Source organism: Carcharodon carcharias, chromosome 19, assembly GCF_017639515.1.
Source record: "Carcharodon carcharias isolate sCarCar2 chromosome 19, sCarCar2.pri, whole genome shotgun sequence".
Taxonomy (NCBI): domain Eukaryota; kingdom Metazoa; phylum Chordata; class Chondrichthyes; order Lamniformes; family Lamnidae; genus Carcharodon; species Carcharodon carcharias.
In genome coordinates, this window is record NC_054485.1 from 39,704,042 (window position 1) to 39,731,508 (window position 27,467).

The 27,467-nt window shown below is 40.3% G+C and overlaps 1 protein-coding gene across 6 annotated transcripts in view; it reads left to right on the forward strand.

Annotated features, from left to right (window-relative positions):
* The window catches only part of zmym4.1 (zinc finger MYM-type containing 4, tandem duplicate 1), a 104,465-nt gene that overhangs the window by 55,498 nt on the left and 21,500 nt on the right, over nucleotides 1-27,467 (forward strand). For 3 of the 6 annotated variants that reach the window (XM_041212584.1, XM_041212590.1, XM_041212588.1), the window contains 8 exons: nucleotides 1,494-1,647; nucleotides 2,566-2,681; nucleotides 6,853-7,116; nucleotides 9,842-9,992; nucleotides 11,995-12,167; nucleotides 22,120-22,270; nucleotides 23,536-23,658; nucleotides 27,351-27,394. In XM_041212584.1, the coding sequence (XP_041068518.1) occupies nucleotides 1,494-1,647; nucleotides 2,566-2,681; nucleotides 6,853-7,116; nucleotides 9,842-9,992; nucleotides 11,995-12,167; nucleotides 22,120-22,270; nucleotides 23,536-23,658; nucleotides 27,351-27,394 (1,176 nt within the window). The remainder of the gene's footprint in view (nucleotides 1-1,493; nucleotides 1,648-2,565; nucleotides 2,682-6,852; nucleotides 7,117-9,841; nucleotides 9,993-11,994; nucleotides 12,168-22,119; nucleotides 22,271-23,535; nucleotides 23,659-27,350; nucleotides 27,395-27,467) is intronic. The other 3 variants (XM_041212587.1, XM_041212586.1, XM_041212585.1) reach the window with 3 other exon arrangements.

A 27,467-nucleotide genomic window follows, 5' to 3' on the forward strand; every position in this document is an offset into this window, starting at 1 on the left:
TTGTAAACTCGGGTGTGATGTCTAACCTCCAGCACATCCCACAATGCAGTACTCCCTCAGCACTGCACTGATTGTGTATAAATATGTAGTTAGCTTGAACCATGATCTTCTGAATTGTAGGTGAGATTGCAACCATTCAGCTAAGCTGACACTTAATGAGTTTAATATTGGACAGTGATACCACAGCAAGTACAATTCTTCCCCCTCCCTATCTCTGTGTTGATCCTATGCCTTTTCCAGACATTCTAACTGCAATGACCTTATAAACCTTAAAAAAAACAGAAAATAACCTTTGGGGAAATGGCTGATATTTATTGTTAGTATCTTACAATGCTTGTATGGAATTCCTTGGTGCTACTCCAGTTGATTTATTGAAGAGCTTAAAGTAAGCAGGTTATAGATATGTCATAATGGTGCACAAAGAAATTTCATATCAGCACAATGTGTTTGCTGTAATTATTGCTGAGAGGAATTGTATCTTGTTTATTGTGTGATTAGAGGTGTTTGTGTGGAGAATCTCTGTGAAATAAACTTGAGACTTTAACATGCCAGTCAGTTGCAATAAAAATGGGCCTTGTAATCTGTCTTGCATGTGTAGAATGCTTGGGTCATTTTTTTCCCATATGATTTGAATCGCTAGTATAACTGTTTGTTTCTCCACCTCCCTGAACTTCCACACAGTTAGAGCTTGTGATGTGTCTGCATGTGCACAATATTGGCACCAGTCTGGAGTGCAGATATTAGACATCTATATGGATAACTATATGAGATGTGTTAATAGATACCAGGCCCCCTCTCAAATAATGAATATTAGAATCCTCATCCTCCAGAATGTGAGGCTTTCCCATTAGCTCAGTTGGGCACAGTACCTAGTCTGGAACTGAACCATACAGACCAGCAGTGTCCTAGATCTGAATCCAGTCTTTGTTAGGTCACACTTGACCACAACGGTGCTGGAGTAGAGAGGGAAAAATTCATCCAAAATCTTTGTTTCTGATTGACTTAAAGCATATGTAAGTGGACCAGATAAGGACAGGATTAGACTTGACTGTGAAGCCTGATGTCATCAAATTGCTTGCACTGTTTAGCCTCATGCAGAAAGAATTGCCACTTGGGTGAGCTGAACTCTTGATACTGTACTCCATCTCCAGCATGAATAAATACTTTCAGAAAAGAATAAAAATTGAATTCAGAATAGAACTTCAGATGCAATTAGAGTTAATTCATTTATTTTGAAATGCACATTGACTACCTCATACGCTGCTTGGAAAAAGTCTTATATACAAAAGATACTAAATAATGGAAGTTGGTTCTGCACCGCACCCCTCCTTCCCATTCAAGACCCCGTCTCTCTCCATATTATTAGTATATTTCATAGTTAACGTGTTTATAGATGGATGAGTTGTACGGCTCAAATGGTGCCTCTTATCTGTGAAGTAATAAAACAGTCTTAATCCTTGTTTTACACCTAACACTTTCTATTCTTGTAACAGAAAAATTCAAAGATTACTCCCTGCGCTTGGTGTAAATGCCTGAGATCGTCTGCCGAAATGATTGAAAACACAAACTCATTTGGAAAAGCTGAACTATTTTGCTCAGTTAACTGCCTTTCAGCATTTCGAGTGCATGTGGTGACCACACAAGGTAGTGGTATAATTTCTTCAAATATTGTGTAAAACTTTCGGAAGTTTTAATTGTTTAAGGTGTATTTGACACTTCTAAGGCACTTTGCAATTCTGAAGCCATCAATTTTTGGGTCTGAAGTAGTGAGATACACATTTGTATGGGTCTGCTGATTGTATCATTGTCTCCTTTGTTGGACTTGCAAATATGTTGAGCTGTGTCAGCATGATTGTGTAATGATGCAAGCTCACTATGCAGTTCAACAAATGTAAGTCAACTAGCATGAGGAAACCTTGTATTTGTGGAACAGTGAGTTTTTTTGGTTTCATAGCTGACCTTCATCGAGGTTGCTTTCCTGAGAGACACATTGCATAAAATTAGAGGCCAGAAGCTAAAATTATTGAGAACCTGAAAAATTAGAAATAGTGTCATGGTGATAAGTCTTTTTCCACGCAATTAAATGTTTCATATAAAACCTAAATACATGGACTCTCCGCATGAGTCCATTTTAATTCAGTTTCACTTGGAAAACGCTGAATGTGAGGTACGGTTTGTTGAATAACCAGAGATCTAGTTAGAGTTAATTATGTTGAAACAACTTATTTATCTGACTTCTCTTGGTGTTTAAACACCTCCTTAATTGGTGAAGTTATAATGGGATTTGAATACCTTATCTGTCTTCTGTAATCAAATATTCTGTTGAGAAAAATGTCATTATAAGCTATTGATTGCTTCCTACAATTATGAATGTGGTCTTGATGGTGAATGCTGCATCAAATAAATGGAAGTAAATGTATCACTGGGTTTAATAGGGTGACTTGGGACAATTTGTCTGTCATTAGCTCACTGTCGTTGGTATTTTATTATGTTTCTCTGGTTTTAGGAGATGCTTAGAGCTAATTTTGCATGTTTGGACATGATTTTGTATTTGTATCCCATTAGGTACCAGTGTTCAGTGCAATTACTGTAAAGTGACAATGACACCTCAGTATCACCTTGCTATGTCAGATGGTAGTATTCGGAATTTCTGCAGTTATAACTGTGTGGCATCATTTCAGGTATGATTTTTCAAAAAAATGATCTTTTCTTTTGCTCATCGACTTCTCTCACCTTGACAGCATAACTTAGAATTTTGTGTTTGTTGGCTTGGATGTTAATACGCTGCACGTTTTGGGGGCATTCAATGGGTTCTACACATTTGCATTTAATGTTGTGGAAGAAGACATGACTTAGTAAAATTGGGCATTTCTTACACATACTTTTGATCCTATTCACAATTTTTGCTGGCAAGATTTACTCAAAGAATCCTTTCAATATTGCATTAATTTTTGATGGCCAAATATTCAAGAGGCTTTAGTAACAGGTTAATTACCAGCCTCTTTCAAAGACTTTCTATTTACAAGTGAAAAATATGTGCAGTCGCTTCACTAATGCCTGCTTTATATCTATTCTTCATTTTTAATCATTCATGGAATGTGAACATTGCTGGTAAGCCCAGCATTTATTGTGCTGCCTTATTTACCCTAATGAAGATGGTAGTGATCCATCTTTTTGAACTGCTACAGTCATTATGATATAGGTACTCCGATATTGTAGTTAGGTAGGGAGTTCCGAGATTTTGACTCAGCAATGATGAAGGAATGGTGATTTATTTCCAAGTTCAGGATGGTGTATGCCTTAAAGAGGAACTTGCAGCTGGTGGTGCACCCATGTGTCTGATGCCGTTGTCCTTCTAGGTGGCATAAGTCGCTGGTTTGGAAGGTGCTGTAGAAGAAGCCTTGACGAATTGCTGCAGTTCATCTTGAAGATGGCATGCACTGCCCGGCTAAGGTGTGCAGGTGGTGGAGGGGAGTGAATGTTTAAAATTATGGAGGCATGGCATTCAAACAGGCTGCTCTGTCCTTGATGGTTCCAGCTTCTTGCACGTTGTTGGAGCTGTACTCATCCAGGCAAGCAAGTATTCTATCACACTCCTGGGCTGTGCCCTGTAGATGGTGGACAGGCTTTGGGGAGTTGGAAGATGAGTTACTCACAGCCTTTAATCTTGTTTTGCAGGCACAGTATTTCTTTGGATCGTCTGATTAAACTTCTGGTCAATGGTAACCCCTAGAATATTGATGGTGGGGGATTCAGCGATGGTAATACCATTGAATGTCAGGGGAAGGTGGTTAGTCACTTTCCCGTTGGAGCTGGTCATTGTCTGGCATTTGTGTGGCATGTATGCTGCTTGCACTTATCAGCCCAAGGAGCCTGGATCTTATCCATGTCTTGCTGCATGCGGGCACTGACTGCTTCATTATCTGACGAGTTGAGAATGGAATTGCACACAGTTATCAGTAAACGTCATACGTATGACCTTATGATGCAGGGAAACTAATTGATGAAGCAGTTGAAGATTGTTAGGCATAGGGCACTGCCTTGAGGAATTCTTAGTGATATCTTGGGACTGAGATAATTGGCATCCAATAAGCACAACCATTTTCCTTTCTGTTGGGTTTGACTCTTGGCAGTAGAATGTTTTCCCTCTGATATCCACTGACTTGAATTTTGATAGGACTGCTTGATGCCATGCATAGTCAAATGCTGCCTTAAGGTTGTCTGACACCTGGTATTCAACTCTTTTGGCTTTGTTTGGACCAAGGCTACACTGAGATCTAGAGCCAAGTTGTCCTTGTGGAACCCAAACTGAGAATCATTTAGCAGATTATTGGTGAGTTAAGTGTTGTTCGATAATATTGTTGATGACACCTTCCATCACTTTGCATGTATGACTAGGGTGGTAATTAGCTGGAATGGATTTGTCTTGCTTTTTGTTGTCAGGACATACTTGAGCAATTTTTCACATTGTGAGGTGGATATCAGTGGTGCAGCCATACTGCTTGGCTCAAGGTAGTGGTTTACAGTTGATATTTTGGACTTCTAGCAACACACAGTTTTATCTCAACCTCATCACAGTGGGATGTGAAACGGCAAAAAGTTAAAATATACACAAACCAAGCAAATTTCTTCAAAAAAATGCATTTACACAAATGTATGTTGTGTACAGCCAAAAAAGGGAGTGTGAACAGTGATGGATTATCAAAAAAGGGAAAAAAAAACTTTTTTAAATTCAGCTATATCGGATATGCAACAGTGGTGCAGCAGTTTCAATGTAGGTGCTTTAGCAGCTGTAAAAAAACCCTGGTTAGACCACGCTTGGAATGCTATACAAGTTCTGAGCACCGGGAAGAAGTGCAGTGCAGATTCCTTAGACGATTGAGGGCTACAAGGGTTAGATTATGAGCAGAGAGATTGAGAGGGTATGTAAATTATGCCTATATTCCTGGAATATGGAATGTTAAGGGTGACGTGGTTTTGTGGGGTTTTTTGGATTTTAAAAATAATTGATGTGGTCGATAGAGAGAAACAATTTCCACTAATAGTGACTGTAGTGCACATAACATTAAAATCAGAACCAGGTCGTTCTGAAGAGAATTTTAAAAAATACTTTTCCATGCAAAGGATGGCAGAGTTGCGGACCTCTGTTCCACAAAAAGCAGTGAATACCAGTTTAATTAATTTTGAATCTGAGATTGATTTGATTTCTTGCTAGCCAAGGGTATGAAAGTATATAGAGCCAAGACAGGTTGGTGGAGTCAAGATACAGATCAGCTGCAATGTCATTGAACGCTGGGACAGGCTTGAAGAGCTGAATTGTCTATTCCTGCCTTTATGTTTCTATGCTATAGTTTCAACCTTTTCCAGTCTCTATTGATGTGCATGTGCTATAATGCACTTTACCTTCTATATAACCTATTCTTCCTCTTTTAATGAGGTGCATACTGCACTTGATGTCCAAGAATGTAATTTTGAATGTGTCGAGAAAATTAGGAGCTTAGGTACAGTATGGTAAGGTGTCTTATTCAGTGATTTCACTGAAATTTCAGCTAAGAGAATGAAGGTTTCATGCTGCGTAGTCTGCAGAACGTGAATTGCAGAGCACCAGGGTTAAGTGCAGGTTTGTTAGTGTTGGTAGGGAGAAATTAGATATGATGAATTAGGAGTATCACATGAGAAGTATATCACAGTATTTAAAGTCTTCTATTATCTACCCCCCCTGCCCTCATTGCATATTGTTGCACCCAGCAACAGCACTGTGATATTATAAACTCAAAGGCTGGCCACGTTGCTGCAATACACTCCAGTCAGTTGGACTTGTTCCTTATGGAGAACATGCAGAAAAATATCTTTGACCACAAGTCCATCAGGCACTGGTCTGCAGATGGTGGATCCTGTCAGATGGCTCCCTGAACAGACCGTTGAAGTCATTTGGCAGAATGGCATTTCGCCAGAACTTGCAAATGAGCAGCAAGGCATAGCCTGGCTGCTGGTGAGAAAGGCCCTCCTGTCAGATCCTTCCTGACTCTGAGCCTCACCCCCTCCCCAGCTACCCTCGAGATAGTTACAGTGGGGAACAGACAGACCAACACCCACCTCCTTGTCAAATGTGCCTTTGCAAAGAAGGTCTGACGTAGGACTCTGCTCTACAGGCTGTTCCCAGGGATATACCCCAAGACAGACATCAACCTTCAAAAGGCGCTCTTTGGTTTTCTGGTTTTCGGTCCTGAAACTTATCGATCTTGCAGTGCAACGAGTTGTCCGTGACTCTGTGTTGCAGGCTGGCACATTCCAAGGTCCAGGACAGTGTGCTAAGGGACACACTAAAGCTTCGGGGAGCCGCCACAAAGGCTCAACAGGGAAAGGCCAGAGTCGAAGTTCTACATGGCATAGTATAGAGATACTGGAAACTGTAAAACTCTTAGGGTGGTATAGCTGTCTTGGAATATTTTTATAAATATCAAGTGTAATTGTTTTGAGGCACCTCAGTGTCACATGCTGAATGAAAAAAATATTAAACTATTATATTTTTGGTAATGTCCAAGTTGAACTGTAATGGAATGTAATTTAACAATTTTTTTAATAGATAAAGCATATGTTTGGGAAAAATATAATTGAAAGTCTGAATGAGAGTGGTGACTGAATGCAGTGGTTAACCTCTCTTTTTCAACTGGTATTACGAATAATTTGATGCAAAAGGTTTCTAATCATCCTCCTTTAACAAAACAATTAAGCTACAATTGGCAAAAAAAGCTTTGTTTCACTATAGATTGAAATTTATTTCAGAAGCTGGTTCTATGAAATTTATTAAAATAAAAGGATTTCTATAGTTTGTTTTATATTTTCCCATAGGGATTATTCAGCCAAGCTGCTCCAGGCTCTCAAACTGTTGTACCCCTGTCTCAGGGTCAGTTAGCGGTAAATATTCCATCAACTGCTTCAGTAGTGGCTGGAGCTCCTGTGGTTTCTTCAACTTCTGTCACCACATCGGCGGCAGCAGGGTTACAGAGGCTTGCACAATCTCAGCAGGTGACAGTAGCTCGTACACTTATCAGACTGAAATGCCAGTATTGCCAGCGGTTGTTCTCCTCTAAGCCTGAGCTGCTTGAATACAAGGTAAGAATTTCTGATGCAAGATGATTTAACTTTTATCTAGCATTTCTGTGCATTTCAAGGGTAAACTCTCCAAAATCAGTATTTTGAGAGTTGAGAAACATATTGAAACTTTTTCAAAAGTGGTAGTAATGTTCAAAGTTTCATTTCCTGATGAATGGATTTAAGTTTTCCCTTCATTTTTAATGTGCCCATTTCTCCTCCATTTTTTCATTTAACCAGTTACATCTAAAAGGGTGTTGAAGAGCCATTTGTTAGCTCAGTGGATAGTAACACAGCCTCATCCCAGTTTCAGTCCTTGTTTGTGCTGGATTAGTTTATCTCGGCTGAGGCAAAAACAATGGCTAGAATAATTGGGTTGAGTATATCTGAGCTAAGGAGGATAAAATACTTAACATTACTGCTCTTCACATAACCCTGCTGGAAATCACGTCTGATGCCAACTGAGGACAGGGTCAACAATATGGCAGCATTTGCTTATTCTCTGTTTTTGGTTTGGGAATCTTCAAAGCAACACTCAACAAATCTCAGTCTTACTGAGATCAGGCTCTATTGTTTTTCTTTAAATGTAGATTCCACAATAATACAACTCATATAAATTTATATATCCTATGGAGTTTAATACCTGGAATCTATCTATGTTAAATTTTACTTAGAGCAAGCTACTTCTGCATCTCCATATGAGCTGTTCCACTGGGTGAGATCCTTGTTTGGTTAGGCAGCAGGAAAACTATAACTGTGAATATGTACATGAATTTCAGTGAAACAGTCTTGTCGGTGGAGATTTGGTTTTGGAAAGAATAATACTTGCATTTGATTGAACAGAAAAGGTTTAGAGGAGATAAAAACAAAAAAACTGCGGATGCTGGAAATCCAAAACAAAAACAGAATTACCTGGAAAAACTCAGCAGGTCTGGCAGCATCGGCGGAGAAGAAAAGAGTTGACGTTTCGAGTCCTCATGACCCTTCGACAGAACTTGAGTTTGAGTCCAAGAAAGAGTTGAAATATAAGCTGGTTTAAGGTGTGTGTGTGGGGGGCGGAGAGATAGAGAGACAGAGAGGTGGAGGGGGGGGCGGTGTGGTTGTAGGGACAAACAAGCAGTGATAGAAGCAGATCATCAAAAGATGTCAACGACAATAGTACAATAGAACACATAGGTGTTAAAGTTAAAGAGTTGGTGATATTATCTAAACGAATGTGCTAATTAAGAATGGATGGTAGGGCACTCAAGGTATAGCTCTAGTGGGGTTTTTTTTATTTTTTTTTAATTTTTTTTTATTATTATTATAAAAAATAAATAAATAAAAAACCCCACTAGAGCTATACCTTGAGTGCCCTACCATCCATTCTTAATTAGCACATTCGTTTAGATAATATCACCAACTTTAACTTTAACATCTATGTGTTCTATTGTACTATTGTCGTTGACATCTTTTGATGATCTGCTTCTATCACTGCTTGTTTGTCCCTACAACCACACACCCCCCCTCCCCCCCCCTCCACCTCTCTGTCTCTCTATCTCTCCGCCCCCCACACACAAACCTTAAACCAGCTTATATTTCAACTCTTTCTTGGACTCAAACTCAAGTTCTGTCGAAGGGTCATGAGGACTCGAAACGTCAACTCTTTTCTTCTCCGCCGATGCTGCCAGACCTGCTGAGTTTTTCCAGGTAATTCTGTTTTTGTTAAGGTTTAGAGGAGGTCAGATGGTAGTGTTAAAAATTATAAGTGGATGAGGGGCAAATTATTTAGTGGTCAATGAGCAAAATTTAAGGTAACCGCCAAAGCACGAGGGGAAGAGATTTTTTGTTTAATAAACTTAGAATCATAGATTCTAGATTACTGCATGGAAGGAGGCCATTCACTCATGCCTGTGCTGGCTCTCTGCAACAACTCAGCTAGCCCCACTCGGCTGTCTTTTCCCTGTTGCCCTGCAAACTTTTTGTCTTCAGATAATTATTCAATACTTTTTTGAAAGCCGCGATTAAGTTTTCCTCCCCCACATTCTAGTGCATTCCAGATCCTAACTACTTGGGTTTAAAAGCTTTTCCTTTTACCCTTGGTTCTTTTGTCATTCACTGTAAATTGGTGTTCTCTGGTTTTTGAACCTGGGCACAGTTTCTCCCTATCCATTCTGTCCAGGCTCCTTATGATTTTGAACACCTCTGTCAAACTACCTCTCAACCCTCCTCTAAAGAGAACAGCTCCAGCTGCTCCAATCTCTGTTCTTAACTGAAGTGCCTCTTCCCTGAAACCATTTGTCAAAGTGGAATGCCTTATCAAAAATGAGTTGCAGAAGAATCCATTATTACTTTTAAAAGGCAAGTTGGTAAACTTCTGTAAAAGAATTCTAAAGGGTATGGGTGCAGGGAATTGGAATTGAGTGGATAGCTCTTTCACAGAGCCAGCATGGGTGTGATGGACCAAATGATGACGCCTGAAAACAGTGTATTGTGGATTCTAAGATTCTATCATTTCAAACTTATGTTCAAACACCTCATGACACTTCTTTAAAAAAATTAAATTTGGAATTGTAGAACAAATTTTCAAATAAGGAATTCTATACTTCTGGAATTTAAAAAATTATGGGCAAAGTATTTTGGTTTATTTGAACCTGCCTTATCATGGGTGAAATCATATACTTTTCACTGATTTTTGTGATACTTTTATTAGATGCCATTTTTGCTCAAGTGCCAGCAGTCACATTTAACTTTCTTCTTCACACAGGGTAGAATGGTTCAATTCTGTGGAAAATCTTGTTGTGATGAATACAAACGAATCAACTCTGTGGTTGCGATATGTGAATACTGTCGGTCAGAAAAGATTGTCAAGGAGACAGTAAAGTTTTCAAGTGTTGACAAGCCATTTTGTAGTGAAGGTAATGAATGTGATTTGAAATAGTTGCGGTGCTGAATGAACTAAAATTTTGGCCCTCATCACTTTAATAATTTGTATGAACAATTTCTGATAAACTATTTTGTTCAGTATGATTTCTATTAAAGCCCACTGCTGGTTTATTTCTTCCTGTGGGTGAAGAAAATGGGGATAATAAATATAAAAATATGTTCAGAATACTTTGGAATTGACAAGTTTTCACTGTAGGCTATTTGGTGGTTTGAGCTAAAAGAGATAATCACTGTTCCCACTAAACTGCATGACTGTACTTCTGTGCAGTAATCTGTAATGTCCTGCTGAGTGCAATAAAAAGGCTGTGCACGTTCAATGTTCCCTTTGAGATGCAGCGTGCGTGGCTGTGCAACAATCTTGAATGTACTGTGCAATGCAGTACACAGGCCACGCATAACAAAAATTAGAGTGAGAATTGCATATAGCCTGGCATATAATTGTATGAAAACAAAACTGGTGACAAATATGCCCTTTTCATCTAAGTACATAAGAATAAATGAAATGTGAAAAGGCTATGCTTGACCCATCAAACTTGATCTTTGCAATCTTCCATTTACAATTTCCATTCTCAGCAACTTATTTAATCTGTCAAATAAGATAAAATACCCTTGGGTAAAACTTCACAAAGTAAAATTGGGATTTTGCCCTCATTCCTTGAAATTAATTGAAGAGAATTTGACGATGCACTGACAGTCAACCTTATTTAATTTGACTTTTGTCTTTGATTTATTCCACTGATATTTCCAATTCTCTACAACCTGAGGGATGTTTCTTTTCCTCCTGCATTAGTTGAGCTTCCCCTCTTTACACCATGCACCATTCTGTAGCCAGGTGATGGAGAGGAAGAAATTGGAAGCTATAGCTAAAGTCTGAAGTTAATAATAAATAAATGTTCTGATAAGAGAGATGGAAAACGCCCATCAGAAAAATATGCTGTTTATGAAGTTTGCATTGAGTCGGAATGGTGTAGGAGAGCAAAGACAGAACAGAAGGAGAGCTAAAAGTGTTGAGCGACAGGGAAGACCAAATTACTTGCTGAGATCAAATATTCGAATTGTAGCACAGGACTGAATCCTGGAGCTGAATCTTCGGCTTGGCGAGCAGGGGCGGGGCTCGCTCGCCGAGGCATAAAATAACGCATGCTGAGGCTGGGCATACGTACCGACGTCACGGCGCGTCATTCAGACTTTGTTCGGCGGGTGTGCACCGGAGTCAGCTGTGCACCCGCCAAACTGTCAAAGGCCTATTAAGGCCATTTAACTCTCAATTAAAGTAATTAACGGAGCTTCCTGTCCAACCTCAATGTTGGCGGGCAGGTGAATAGCCCAGGCAGCCTTTGCATTTTCCATGGAAACTCATCCCACGGATGGAATGAGGTTTCATGAACGATTTTAAATTTTGACAAAAATTTTGATTGAAATCAATGTATGTGTCCCAGCTCATGTGACAGTTTCACATGAGGGGACACGTCATAAAAATTTTCTCGCCATTTTATTAAACTTTTTGGACTTAAAACTAATCTCGATGAGGCATCTCGCGAAAGAGCGCACTCCCGACTCTGGCAACACTCCCCTGCAGCACAGGGAGCACTCGGTACTTCCAGGCATGTGTTACTCTAGAGGGGGGGGGCCTTAATTGGCCCGCCCACGTAAAATGCTGGCGCGGACCCTATCGGGCTTGCACCCGCTCGACAAGCAGATAATTCTGCCCCTAGAGTCTTTTCCATGGGTTAGTACCTCATTGGACAGAGCATTTGTCCATTGGGCCAAATGAAGCTGCAAAAACTAATTCAAAACAGGCATAACATAGAACTGCACGATTGCAGAATATTTAATAACATTGAGTGGAAAAAGAATGGAAATATGGCAACGGTGTAGGGTGAGGGTGCAGTTTTAACAAAAATGAGTTGACTTTTTGATGCATGAAAATATTCATTTTAATATAAAAGAGTGCTCTTGTTATTTCATTTGCAGGTTGCAAGCTTCTTTACAAGCATGACTTGGCAAAACGTTGGGGACTTCACTGTAAGTCTTGTAGTTCCTGCTCACAATCATCAAAACGGCTACTTAACCAGCAGTTTGGGGGAAAAATAGAGGAGTTCTGCAGTGAAGAATGTTTGTTCAAGTTTACTGTGCTCTTTTATCAGGTAAACGTCTTCATTTGTACAAGACATAATTAAGTAAATTTGAATTGATATAGAATTGGCTTACCTTTATTTTCAATTGTTGTTTGCACTGATAAAATACTTGCTGAACTTTCCTGTGTCACTTGAAACCTTTCAGTCACCAAAGCAATTGGGACTGCAGACAGGCATGCTTGAGTGTGGCATCAGTTCTCAGGGGGTATCGAGCCTAAAGCAGTTGGACAAGACCCATCTGCATATCTAACCTTCCTATTGAAATCAGACACTTTCCCATCGAAATCAGACAGAGCACCAATTATGCGTAGGGATTTCAGAGTTATTCTGTTTTTTTAAGCACACGCATGTATGTGTATGGGGCTTGGGTGGAGTACCAAAAAGTTGCTGATAATTATGGCACTGTATGTGAGGAAAAAGCTGTAATCAATCTTAAATATCAAGCTTTAGCAGTAAAGGTACAGAACAGAGACCGAGAAAGGTCGTCTTTGCTTTATATTACTTTAATGCTTGAGAGTTATTGTAGAAACTAATAAACAATAGCAACTGCCTTTGATTTATGTCTGAAGTTCATCCAGGTAAATATGCATCAGTCCTTTTAGTCTTCCTATCACTGGGTTGCACCCCTGCTCCTGCAAAGCCTGTTTTATTTTGTTTGTCTAGCTGGGATGGCAGAGAAGTTTATTAAATCTTACTTAATTGCAATTGCTGCTCACCCATTCTCTAAACGCTCTCTCTTCCCAGCCTGAGCTTTAATCTTGCCAATTCATGGTGATTACAACTTTTTTTCAAAGCTGTATAAGGAAAGCATTCAGAGCAATGGCGTAATGGGAGAGGCAAGGTTAAGAGTGAAGGAGTAAGAAAAAGCAGGCGGGGCAGGAAATGGAATTGGAGTGCTGAGTGAACGGTGGCGGTGATGGAACTGAGAGCCAGAGTACAAAATAGGTAGCGATAGGAAAAATGGTCCAAAGTAAGGCATAGAGTATAAGATGGAGAGTGGATATACGAGGAAACATGTCAAGGAACTGGACTGCTGCACTGTCCTCTTTACGTTGATTTCATTCTAGGACCCTCCCTTTCCGTGATCTAAAACATAGCTACATCCTTGCTCATGTCCCTTAGCTCCATGTCCCTATTATGATGACCTTTGACCCGGAAGCAGAACAGTAAGGAAAATATGTAATTTCTTTAAAATATCTGTGGAACCTTTTTTTTTTAAAGAGTTTTTGAAAAAGACTTGAGTTTGCATCAATTGTAAAGGGATCAATTGCAATTTCTTGGATAATAAGTGTAGGTCCTTGTGACTTGACCAGGAATCAGCACCAACAGGAAGGAAGGTAAGATTTGGGCACTAGCTAGACACAAAGGAGAGCTGCAGACACATAGGAGAGCTACAAACACCGGAACTGGAATGTGAAGGCACAGATGCAAACACAAAAAGAGAAAGCAGACCGAGGAACGCATCAAACTCTTGAGAAGAAACAAATCATTCTCAAAATTCTCAAGATCATTCTTTTCTTGGCAGAAAAGGAGACAGGAGTTCTTGGAGGTACTGTGTAAGCTGGCTAAAAAGGTCTAAAACCTGGAAAGCTATGCATCAGTTTTCACTATAGATAATACAAGTAACTACCCAGAAACAGCTATAAACCAGGAAACGGAAGTGGGGTAGGAAGTCAGGAAAATTACAGTCACCAGAGAAGTGGCACTGAGTAAATTACTGGAGCTGTGGGCTGACAAGAGCCTGAGGCCTGATGGACTTCATCCTAGGGTTTTAAAATGAGTGTCTAGTGAGATAGTTGGTGCATTGTTTTTAATTTTCCAAAACTCCCTAGATTCGGGAAAGGTCCCATTAGATTGGAAGATAGCAAATGTAACTCCCTTATTCAAAAAGGGAAGGAGATAGAAAATGGGAAACAGACCAGTTAGCTTAACATCTGTTGTAGGGAAAATATTAGAAGCTATTATTAAAGAAGTTATAGCAGGGCATTTGGATAAGCTCAGTTCCATCAGGAAGAGTCAACATGGTTTTGTGAAAGAGAAATTATGTTTAACCAATTTATTGGTGTTCTTTGAAGGAGTCACATGTGCTGTGGATAAAGGAGAACCGGTAGCTGTACTGTACTTAGATTTCCAAAAGGCATTTGATAAAGTGCCCCATTAAAGGTTATTGCGAAAAGGATAAGTGCATGGTTTAGTGGGTAACATATTGGCATGGATAGGAGATTGGCTGGCTAACATGAAGCAGAGAATAGGCATAAATAGGTCTTTTCAGGTTGGCAAGATGTAACAAGTGGCATGCCACAGGGACTGGTGCTGGGACCTATGTATAATATTTCACAGAATCACAGTGCAGAAAAGGCCCTTCGGCCCATCGAGTCTGCACTGACACGTGAGAAACACCTGACCTACCTACCTAATCCCATTTACCAGCATTTGGTCCATAGCCCTGAATGTTATGACATGCCGAGTGCTCATCCAGGTACTTTTTAAAGGATGTAAGGCAACCTGCCTCCACCACCCTCCCAGGCAGTGCATTCCAGACCGTCACCAACCTCTGGGTAAAAAAGTTTTTCCTCACGTCCTCCCTAAACCTCCTGCTCCTCACCTTGAACTTAATCCCCCTTGTGACAGCTCCTTCAACTAAGGGGAACAGCTGCTCCCTAACCACCCTATCCATGCCCCTCATAATCTTGTACACCTCGATCAGGTCGTCCCTCAGCCTTCTCTGCTCCAACGAAAACAACCGAAGTCTATCCAACCTCTCTTCATAACTTAAATGTTTCATCCCAGGCAACATTCTGGTGAATCTCCTCTGCACCCCCTTCAGTGCATTCACATCCTTCCTATAATGTGGCGACCAGAACTGCACACAGTACTCCAGCTGTGGCCTCACCAAGGTTCTATACAACCCCAACATGACCTCCCTACTTTTGTAATCTATGCCTCAATTGATAAAGGCAAGTGTCCCATATGCCTTTTTCACCACCCCACTAACATGCCCCTCCGCCTTCAGAGATCTATGGACACACACGCCAAGGCCCCTTTGTTCCTCAGAACTTCCTAGTGCCATGCCATCCATTGAATACTTCCTTGTCAAATTACTCCTTCCAAAGTGTATCACCTCACACTTTTCAGAGTTAAATTCCATCTGCTACTTATCTGCCCATTTGACCATCCTGTCTATATCTTCCTGTAGCCCAAGACACTCAACCTCACTGTTAACCACCCAGCCAATCTTTGCGTCATCCGCAAGCTTATTAATCCTACCCCCACATAGTCATCTATGTCGTTTATATAAATGACAAATAATAGGGGACCGAACATAGTTCGCTGTGGTACGCCACTGGACACTGGCTTTCAGTCACTAAAGCATCCTTCTGTTATCACCCTCTGCCTCCTACAACTAAGCCAATTTTGAATCCACCTCATCAAATTACACTGTATTCCATGTGCCTTTGCCTTCCTTTTAAGTCTCCCAAATGGGACCTTGTCAAAGGCTTTGCTGAAATCCATATAAACTACGTCAACTACACTACACTCATCTACACACCTAGTCACCTCCTCAAAAAATTCAATCAAATTTGTTAGGCATGACCTCCCTCTGACAAAGCCATGCTGACTATCTATGATCAAACCTCGCCTCTCCAAGTGGAGATAGATACTCTCCTTCAGAAATTTCTCCAATAGTTTCCCTACCACTGACGTGAGACTCACTGGCCTGTAGTTCCCAGGCTTATCTCTACAACCCTTCTTAAATAGCAGAACCACATTAGCTGTTCTCCAGTCCTCTGGCACCTCCTCCATGGCCAGAGAGGAATTAAAAATTTGGGTCAGAGCCCTTGCGATCTCCTCCCTTGCCTCCCTCAGCAGTCTGGGGCACAAATCATCCAGACCTGGAGATTTGTCCACTTTTAAGCCTGCCAACACTCCAATACCTTGTCACTCCCTATATCAATTTGCTTAAGAACCTTGCAGTCTCTCTCCCCGAGTTCGATACCTTCATCCTCATTCTCTTGGGTGAAGACGGATGTGAAGTATTCATTCAACACTCTAGAGATGTCCTCTTGCTCCACCCATAGATTGCCCCCTTGGTCCCTTATGGGCCCTACTCTTTCCCTGGTTATCCTCTTCCCATTGATATACTTACAGAATATAATGGGATTTCCCCTACTTTTACCAGCCAGAGCTTTCTCATATCCCCTCTTTGCTCTCCTAATTGCTTTCTTAAGCTCCACCCTGCACTGTCTGTATTCCAGTAATGCCTCTGCTGATTTGCTTCCCTTGTACCTGCTAAAAGCCTCTCTTCTCCTCCTCATTGTAACCTGAATATCTCTGGTCATCCATGGTTCTCTGGGCTTGTTATTCCTTCCTATCACCCTAGAGGGAACATGTTGAGCCTGTACCCTCCCCATTTCCTTTTTGAACACCCCCCACTGTTTCTCTGTAGATTTCTCCACAAGTAACTGTTCCCAATCTACCTTGGCCAGATCCTGGCTTATTTTACCAAAACCCACTCTCCCCCAATCCAAATGTGAATGAAGGGATGATTGCCAAATTTGCTGATGACACAAAGATAAGTAGGAAAGTAAGTTGCGAAGAGGATATAAGGAGGCTACTGACAGATATAGGTTAGGTGAATAGGTAAAGACGTGGCAGATGGAGTATAATATGGAAAAATGTAAAATTGTCCATTTTGGCAGGAAGAATAAAGGAGAAGTATATTATCTAAATGGTGAGAAATTGCAGAGCTCTGAGGTGCAGAGGGACCTGGGTGTCCGAGAGCATGAATCACAAAAGGCTGATATGCCAGTACAGCATTCAGGAATTCACCAAGGCCCTGTAGACAGTACCTTCCAAACCCACAATCACTACCATCTAGAAGGACTAGGGCAGCAGATAGATAGGAACACTGCTACCTGGAAGTTCCCCTCCAAGTCACTCACTATCCTGACTTGGAAATATATCGATGTTCCTTCATTGTCGTTGGGTCAAAATCCTGGAACTCCCTTCCTGACAGCACTGCGCATGGACTGCAGCGATTCAAGAAGGCAGCTCACCACCACCTTCTCAAGGGCAACTGGGGATGGGCAATAAATGCTGGCTCAGCCAGCAAAACCCACATCTCGTGAATGAATAAAACAAAAGCAAGCAATTAGGAAAGCTAATAGAATGTGATCGTTTATTGTAATGAGAATTGAATACAAAAGTAGGGAGGTTATGCTTCAAGTTGAGGGCACTAGTGAGACCACATTTGGAACACTGTGCAGTATTGGTCACCTTATTTAAAGAATGATGTAAAAGCATTGGAAGCAGTTCAGAGAAGGTTTACCAGACTAATACCTGCAATGGTCAGGTTATCTTATGAGGAAAGGTTGGACAGACTAGGCTTGTATCCCCTGGAGTTTAGAAGGGTAAGAGGTGACGTGATTGAAACATTTTAGATACTGAGGGGTCTTGACAGGGTGGATGTGGAGAGAATGTTTCCCCTTGTGGAAGAATCTAGAACTGGGGGTCATCGTTTGAAAATAAGGGGTCACTCATTTAAAGCAGAGATGAAGCGAAATATTTTCTGCGGATAGTGAGCCTTTGGAACTCTTGAACAGGTGATAGAAGTGGATAGATTCTTGGTAAGCACGAGGGTGCTAGGTTATTGGCGGGAGGTGGGATGCAGATTTCAGGTTACTATCAGACCAGCCGTGATCTTATTAAATGGCGGAGCAGGTTTGAGGGGCTGAATAGCCTACTCCTCCTTATTCGTGTTTTCGAAGATGCTAAAGCGCTGGGTGTTTTCCCAGAAGTAGCCAGACAATCATCAGGTTGAAAAGGAACTTTGAAAAGCTACACCACAGGATTGTTGTGAATCAAGGAGAAGTGTGCCTTGATGATGATAATTGTACCTGCGAAACTTGAAGATGAATGCTGTTTGATAGGGCTCCTCATCTACCCTGTACGAATAAAGAACAACATATTGTGGAACTGTGTAGCCATGTAGTGCCACATTTGTGCAGGGAGTGATGCAAATGTTTATGGTTGTGTTAGATGTATATTTTTTTGCATCGACTATTTAAAGTGAAATTTACCTATTAATTGAAATATCATTTGCCTGTTATTTCATGTGTAATTAGCACTGGTTCTGATTCGTGTTAAAACAAAAGCTACAAAAAGTAATTACTTCATTTGGGAGTCATTCAATAAATTTGGATATTTTGTTTTAGCACTATCCTGCAGCTGTCACTCCCTCCAATGTGCAATCCATACTGCCCAAAAGTCCGTCCATCCCAAAAAAAGCAATCCTATCCATTGATTGTGCTCCTTCCAGATCACTCCTATAATTGGAGCCCCACAGAAGCCACCAGAAAATGCAGTCTGCAGGTTTTTTTTGTCATGCCATCCTTGCTTCCCAACCAAAGGAAGATAAAAGTAATTAAGGTGATTGTACAGAAAGAGGGAGAGAGGTAGAGGACCGCGCACACTGCAAAAACTACTAACACCAACACAGCCAAGTTTCATAAGAGGCAGACCACATGCATCGAGTTAGTGTGAGGCTCGCTATGGGTGATATGTTAGTTTTTAGGACACTTAGGGTTGGAATTTACTGTTGCTGGCAAAAAGAACAGCGCCCGTCATTTGTTCAACTTGCTCTCGTCCGTTTAATTCCAGTGACCTTTCACACTGGATGTTCATGTAAATTAGCAATCCAAACTGCAGAGAGTGAGTGTGAAAAGAGACAAAAGAGGAAGATAACAATAGTTAATTTTGTAAAAGAATATCTCCAACAACAGTTAAAATCTGAAAGAATGAAATTTTCCCCCTTGTAAACCTTAATATTTTCAACCCCAGAGAAGTTGTCTGGTCTTAATTATCATGTTATTAACAGGATACTTAGATTGAAATGGACTAACCCCAACTTTTGCTGAAAGTTTAGTCCATAACAATGACCTAAGTACAGGAACATTACACCGTTCATTATATTTGAATGATGATCCAGATAGCAAGATGCTGTTTTAGAGCTTATAGAAGGGCGGAACACCTCTAACAGCAACTTCTGTATTTTCACATTTGATCTGCCTTCACCTGGAGTTGCTGTCCAATTTGCACATAAAATATTGTGTGGGTTGTTAACCTCACCGATATTTTTATAGTAAATACTGCCATTAAATGTTGTTGCATGACATGCCACTTGCCTACCACGAGAGGGTGCTGATGCACCTACTGTTTACCAGGCATTTCATACTGTCCAAAAAGTCAGCACTGGGGTAGAGAGAAAAGATAGTTTTGTTTTCTATGTTTGCTTTTTGGAATTCGTGTTGAGTACGGATAGAGTATTGGGAACAGCTTGAATTGGCACACTGCCAAAGTTCAAATCAGGTAGAGATAAAAATCCAGGTATATTGGAAAATATTTCACAATGCAGAGCGCTTTCCAGTACAAAATTGTTATGCAATACTCTACAGTTACTTTAAAAAGTAGATTTTAATCAGGACCACTGGCTTATGATGTCTATTATTTTAATAGATTGTAGGATTTTTACCTGTGCTGCAGGATTCACACTGTCAATTCTGTCTTTTTTCATGAAAGCTCCTATCCAGTGACTTTGATTGCGGTTTTCACCGTGAAGCCAATAGCAATAATGTACCTACTTTCTCATGTACTGTATAGGTTATGCCAGCAAACACTGTCCTTCACTGTGTTGGAGCAATATTGAGAAAGCTGGTGGGATTAGTGTTAAAATGGCACTGAGTCACAGTACTTGTACAATATAATATACAAGAAAGACAGCCTTATTGCCCAAAACATTATACCTCGCATTTATGTAGCTATTGACTATTCATAGTTTATGATGTCCAGTTTCTTTGCTGTTCATCCTGGGGTAACCTTGAGTACACACTTGTGTATTTATCTTTGGAAGCAACAGTTTGGTTTACCAAACGTTTCCATTAGCCTCATACCATTCTGAGCAAGAGTTGAGAATTTAGAAAGCATGGTGAGTTTCCACTTCAGTTTTTGGAGCTTCTAAGGCAGGTTGGCCAGTTAGCTAACCAGAGGCAGCTGATCGAAAGTCGTGCTTTCTAGGAACTGCTCCAAGAACAAGCTGGACTAGAAGTGATACCACTGTAGTTTGTCATGGCACCTGCTGTTTCATTCCATGGTTACTGAGCTAGTTAATAAGACTAATTCTTAACAGCTGATTAAATAGCTCACATCTGCACAAATATCCACGTCTTTTGTGTCGCAACTAAAGCTGGCATTTGGTTTCATGGCACAGACAGCTCTGAAGATCTGACTCAAATATGGTTGGCCTTAGATGATGCATTTCAGTGAACCATTCAGAATCACAGAATTGTTATGGTGTAGAAGGACGCCATTCAGCCCATCATGTCTGCACCAGCTCTCTGAGCATTTTAACTTAGTGCCAATCTCCTGCCCTTTTCCCGTAACCCTGCACGTTGTTTCTATTTAAATAATCATCCAGTGTCCTCTTGAATGCCTCAATTGAGCCTGCCTCCACCGCACTTCCAGGCAATGCATTCCAACCCCTAACAACTTGCTGTGTGGAAAAGTTTTTTCTCACCTTGCATTTGAACTGTACACAACACTCCAGCTGAGATCGAAGCAGTGTCCTGTATAAGTAATTTAAAATATATATAAGTTCATCATAACCTCCCTGCTCTTGTACACTGTGGCCCTATTAATGAAGCCTAGAATACTGTATGCTTCAGTAACAGCTCTCTACCTGCCCTGCCACCTTTAATGACTTATGTACATGTACACCCAGGTCTCTCTCCTTTTGCACACCCTTTAGAATGGTATCCTTTATTTTGTACTGTCTTTCCATGTTCTTTGTACCAAAGTATCAGCTCACACTTCTCCGCATTGAACTTCATCTGCCATTTATCTGCCCACTCCATCAATGTGTCAATGTCCTTTTGAAGTTCTACACTGTCCTCCTCACAGTTTACAATTTTCCCAAGTTTTGGCTCATCTGCAAACTTTGAAATTACCCGCTGCACACCAAGATCTAGATTATTTATATATATCAGGAAAAGCAAGGGTCCCAATACCGACCCCTGGGGGGACTCCACTGCAAACCTCCTTCTAGCCTGAAAAGTACCCATTAACCATTGCTCTCTGTTTCTTATCCCTCAACCAATTTTGTATCCACATTGCTACTGCCCCTTTTATTCTATGACCTATAATTTTCCTCAAGTCTGTTGCGTGGTACTGTATCAAGCGTCTTTTGAAAATACATATGCACCACATCAACAGCCTTGCCCTCATCAGCCATTTCTGTTACCTCTTCAAAAAAACTCCAAGTTAGTTGGGCACAATTTTCCTTTAACAAATCTATGCTGACTCTTCCGAATCGATCTACATTTTTCCATGTGACTATTCATTCTTGTTTCTAGAAGTTTCCCTGCCACTGAAGTTAAACTGACTCTACAAGATCATGTGCATGCTCAAACTGCAATCAAGCACCCTTTTCAGAAGGAGTACCCGATAGTGATCAGGAGCAGGAACATCAGCTAATTCTTTTTCTTCCAAAGCACTTCAAAATCGATGATTATTTTACTAAGTTTAGTTATTGTATTGTAGACAAATAAAGCAGTCAATTTGAGCAAGGTCCCATGAACAGCAGATTACACGTCAATTTGTTTTGATGATATTGATTAAAGGAGCTCTTCAAGTTGTGCTATTCACCTGCACACTTAGTTTAATTCATCTGAAACATAGTCCCTCTGACATTACTGCACTCCTTTACTGCACTGATTCCTCACATTAAGGCATCAATCGAGTTTTGTTGAAATGCTGGCGTGACCTGAACCCACAACCTTGTGACTCCAGAAGATCATGCTCCCACTGAAGAAGTTGACACTTCATACAGAGACCTCCAATTAACTTACAAAATTCACTAAGAATGGAGTTGGAGATTTTGAATTTTATTTACCTTTTTATCCTGTAGATGGCTAAGTGTGATTGCTGCAAACGTCAAGGTAAACTAAATGAGTCAATTAAATGGCATGGACAAACCAAACATTTTTGTAACCTTCATTGTGTCCTCACATTCTGCAATCAACATCACCTAACAGAAACGGCACCTCAAGATGGAAAAGGTATTAAATGCAGCCCTGACAGTTCTCCATATGTTTTTTTTTTTGAGTGGGCTTGAAACAAAATGTGTGTGTACATTGTCACCATTATAGAGGAATGCCTAACTTGCTCTCTGGGGTTAACTACAGCCCTATTCCTTGGAAATCTAGCAATGAAGCCAAGTCGACCCCATCCTATTTGTGCTTATTTCTTGTCTTTCAAGTGACTGGGAATTTAAATTTAAACCAGTTGGAACTACTAATTGGGAAATCATGTACACTGCATGATTGAACTCTTGATGCATGCTCTCAATGGCTGAGATTCCTTGTCTGGATTGCAAAGTCAGCCTATTTACTGAGCCCTCGAGACTTCATGGTAAATGTCTTAGTGTCCCTGACCCATAATGCAGAGAATGTATCAGCGTGTTTAAAAAAAATTCACCTCAACTATTAAATCTTGAGGCCCTTTCAAAATGACCTTGAGCGAGTTTACGCAGGTCACTGATGACGTCTGCATTTAATAGCCGATAATTGCGTAATATTCACTGAAAACACAACTGCCATTCCTGAATAAATTGCTATGATTCTCTAAACCTTGTGTGTGTGTGTGTGTTTGTGTGTGTATGTGTGTATATATATATAAATATATATACATATATATGTTTTCATGTACATCTGTAACCTATGAAATGGAGGTAAATCAACCAATTTTAGTGCTAATTAAGACTACTAAATTAGTGTTCATACAAACATAGAATTTGATCCTGAAGTCTTCAGTAGTGCACTGTCAATATGTAATTTAAATATAATTTGACTTAATTCACCACTAAATCAGTGATCATAATATTATTATATGTTATATAGTGTAAAAGGGAATGTGCTTTGATTCACTGAGCAATGTCACTGGAGGATTGTATCTGCAAAACCAGAAAACAGTGGCACATTACCCTGAAAGGAACTGTTGTAATTTCTAGTTCCTTAAAATGTGTTGTTCTAGACATGTTGAAATGACTGGATGTAAAAGTTGACACAGAGATTCAATATCCATTCTTTTAAATCTTAATGTATCTTCTAAATGAAATGAAATTGTAATTCTGATTTGATTCTAGTATTGAAGTACTGCATTGGTCCTCGTGGGGTTACTTTAAAAGTTACACATCTTTTAAAACAGAATCTAACTTCAATTGGTGTTATGTGATGAACTAGAAACTACTTTTTATTAAATGTTTTGTATGCTTCTTTTTAAACCTTTCAATAATCATTCAATAATCACCATCTTCTTTTGACAGTAACGGTACCAAATGTTCCTAGTATCCAGAGAAAGGAATCTACTCCTGTCATAGCAAATGTGATGTCCTTGGCTAACACCCCGCCAGTACAGAATGCTGCTAGTTCAACCACAGCTTTAAATGGTATGGAGGCTGCTGCAAGCTCGAATTTAACATTTGCCTATCTTTTAACAAAGCAACATATGTGGAGAATTAAAAACTTGTTCAATGCTCGGTAGAGGAAGATCAGTTCCAAGCTAAAACTTGATGTGCTGCCTGCTCTTCAGTAAATTTTTTTTCTTTCTATTTGGTATTTAAATCTTCTGCTCCTGAAAGAATGTCGTCTTTTATGCAACATTTGTCAAGTAGGCAGGCAGCCTCATAAGTGTCTGCCACTGATTCCTTGTCACTATTTACGAGCAGGTATAGGCAGGTGGCCTGAATAGGTGAATTGCAACACATTTCTTCTTTCCTTTCCTCATCCTCATGGAAATCATCCATCCATTGCTTATTGCATCCCCTGCCAACAAGGCCAATTTTGGAGGCTTATTTTGTGGGGCAAACCCACTTCCTGAAGCTATTCTACAATCCCAGCAGCCTATGAGCACCCCTTTTCATGTAAAAGGCTTGGAGGGGGTACCACCAGGCATTTTGAAGAGACATTAGTCGCTGTATCTCAGTTGTGTATTCATTCTACATTTAACAGCAATTCAAAAGCTTCCAACAGGATCAGTGGATAGCAACTGTGAACCCTGACTGATCAATGTGAAGTAATAACTTTTTAGCAGGACTGAAACAGATTGACCACGTAATTCTGGATGGCTGGTTGCATGCTACTCTTTGAGGATTTTCCTTTGTACCTGAAATTTCTTTCTTTTGAATTATCAGTTGATAGTGCTTAATTATAGAATCATAAAAGTACAGAGCACAGGAGGAGATTATTCAGCCCCTCATGGGGAGAATTTTCCCCCTGTCGGTGGTGGGGGGCGGGGGTGGTGGTGGGTGAGTGCGCAGCCAATCACCGCCCGCGATCGGCTGCATGTCGCCATTTTACGTGGGTGGGCCAATTAAGGCCTGCCCAATGTGACGCGCACCAGGAAGCGCTGAGTGAAAGAGTGCAGAAATCTCCCTGAGGAACAGAGCTGCTGCAGGGAGATCAGTTTGTGTTTCCAAAAGTTTTAGCAAAGAAAGAAATAATTAGGACATGTCCCTTCATGTGAAAGCGTCACACGAGCTGGGACATGTCTATGAATTTTAATGAAAATCTTTATTTCACTTATAAATCATTCATGAAACCTCATCCCGCCCGTGGATGAGGTTTCGTGAAAAATGTGTAGGCCACTTGGACTCTTCGCCTGCCCGCCAACCTTAAGGTTGGACAAGCAGCTATATGAAGTGGTTTAATTAGCTTTTAAATGGCTTTAATAGGCCTTTGACAGTTCAGAGGGCCCGCAGCCGACTCTGGTGCGCGCCCGCCGAACTGAAAATTGGAATGACGTGTGGTAACGTCGGGACGCACGCCTGATGTCACCGCGAGTCATTTTACTCGTAGGTGAGCGGGCCCTGCCTCTGCTCGCTGAGCCGAAGATTCTGCCCCATGTGTATAAAATATTTACTCAATTAACCTAAAACTAATTTCACTGTCTGCAATGTTGCCATTTCTCATGTCTTCCGCTGCTTCAAATATTTACCTACTTTTAAAAAAGCGAAAGCATTGTCTGACCCAATCACTGTAGTGGCAAATCATTCCATACTGGTAACAACCCTTTGTGTAAGGAAATTTATTTAAGCTTCCCTTTCATTCTTTGTGACAATTTTAAACTGATCCTCATCGTGTCCGTGGAGCAGTATCTTCGTATTCACCTTATTAAAATTCTTCCTAATTTAAAAAGCTTCCATTATATTTCCTCAGCTTTCTTTGCGTCAGTGAAAATAGTTCCAGTTTCTCAACCCATAGTTTCTTATCCCTATTATCACCCTGGTGGGTTTACACTGTATATTCAGCATGGCTTTAATGCATTTTCAAGAACGAGCTATCCAAAACATCTGTATTCCAACCATGACCACTAACCATTGTCTGGTACAAATTTATCACAATCTCTTTGTTTTTGTACTCCACGTCCCTATTTCTAAAAACCCAAATCCTATTGGTATTTTTGAGGGCTTTTTAAAAAAATTGTACTTGCATTTTCAAGGAATTATGCATTTACTCCTGGTTCTGTTTCTCATTACCTTCAGTAGTGCATCCCCTGACCACAAGGCCAATTTTGGAGGCTTATTTTGCAAGGGAAGGTAAATGTGGTGTGATTATAGCCAAGCCCTGTATATTCAATGCACAATCTTCAAGCTTGCTCATGTTTGTGTGCCAAAATCAGGAGACAAACTGAATAATGATTGTAAGGCATAGTGAAGCTATTCCACAGTCCCAACAACCTTTTGAGCACCCCTCTCAGATGACGTTTTCATGTGAAAGGCTTGAAGGGGATACCACCAGGCATTTGAAGAGCCATTAATCGTTGTATCTCAGCGTATTCATTCTACGTTTAACAGCCATTCAAAAGCTTCTATATTTTCCCTGAAATGCATTACCTCACACTTGGCGACAATGAATTGCATCTGCCACCTGTCTGCCCCTTTATCTAAGTTGCCTACACACTCCTGAAGTCTTTTACAACCCATTTTGCTAGTGCCAAAGATCCTTACCTCCATGTCTCAACAAATTGTGCTTCTTTTGCCCAAGTCCAATTGATTTATACATATTATGGTGTTAACTCAGCACTGGACCCTAGGGTACATCAGCCTCAATCCATGCAACACTTGTGAACCCTAACCTAACCTTTTTGGTCTGCCAAATTGCTGTCCATGATACTACGTATCCCTGAATTAGTATTAAAAGCTTCTAGATATTTTTTCAAGCTCATACAGAGGGCAGAGCTAATTTGTGGTCGACGAAGATTCTACTTTGCTTTAAAAGTTAGCTTTTTCTTTTGGCTTCTCTCATTTTTAAGAATATTGTTAAAATGAGTGTAAATAATTGCTATGTATGTGCTTTTGTGTGATATGTTACACTTACAGATTTCTTCATATGCATGTTCAAATGAGTTTTTCTAATGAGATTATTTCTTTACTCCTGTACTTTGTATGATTGTGAAAGGAAAAAAAGTACCTCCTTTCAATCAATGATTCTATCCCTTTCCCATTGCCTGACAATAGTTTCACTGACAACTTTGCCCTCCAACCAGTTTGTAGCAACAACTTAGAAAGACAGTTTCCAAATTGGCCATGATTAGAGTTCAGATCTTTAATAACTTATCTTGTAATTGAATTTCTCATTTTTCTTACTATGTGACAATTTTGTTTGAGAGGAAGAGCTCCTATGGGATTTGCAGTGGGGAAAACAATTGTGCAACTTGCAACATAGCCTTTCCAGACCCTACTTGAAGTCCACCTTTTTGACCAAGCTTTGACCTTCACTAGCTGTCCATCTTTTGATTGCACCTAAGTGCAAAGTATTTTTCTGTGTTGAAAGTACCAAATTAATGCAAGCCGTTAGAAAGCAGTGCCACAGGCTCAAAGAGGCAATTTCCTTAATCTTGCTTCCTTGTTTGATTATGTTGAGGCCTGTTACAAGTATACCTATCTCCTTTGTTACATGGCTAAATGTTAAGAACAAACAGCATAGGAGGAAAGATTTTCAGAGGAGGTTACACTGTTGAACTCTTGTCTTGGCTTGTACAATTAGCCCTTTATTTAAATAAATTCAAAGTATTCTGCCATGTTTTTCTGGCAGATCTAAGGTTATGATTGTATATTAAAATTTATTTATTTCCTTTTAGCAGGAGGAACTCGTACCACTTCAGGAACTCAGGTTAGTGGAGAGGTAAGTAAGGAGATTGGTTAGTGTTTGGTTTGACAATTCTGAATTGTTTGCAGTTAACTTTGTCTTTACATTG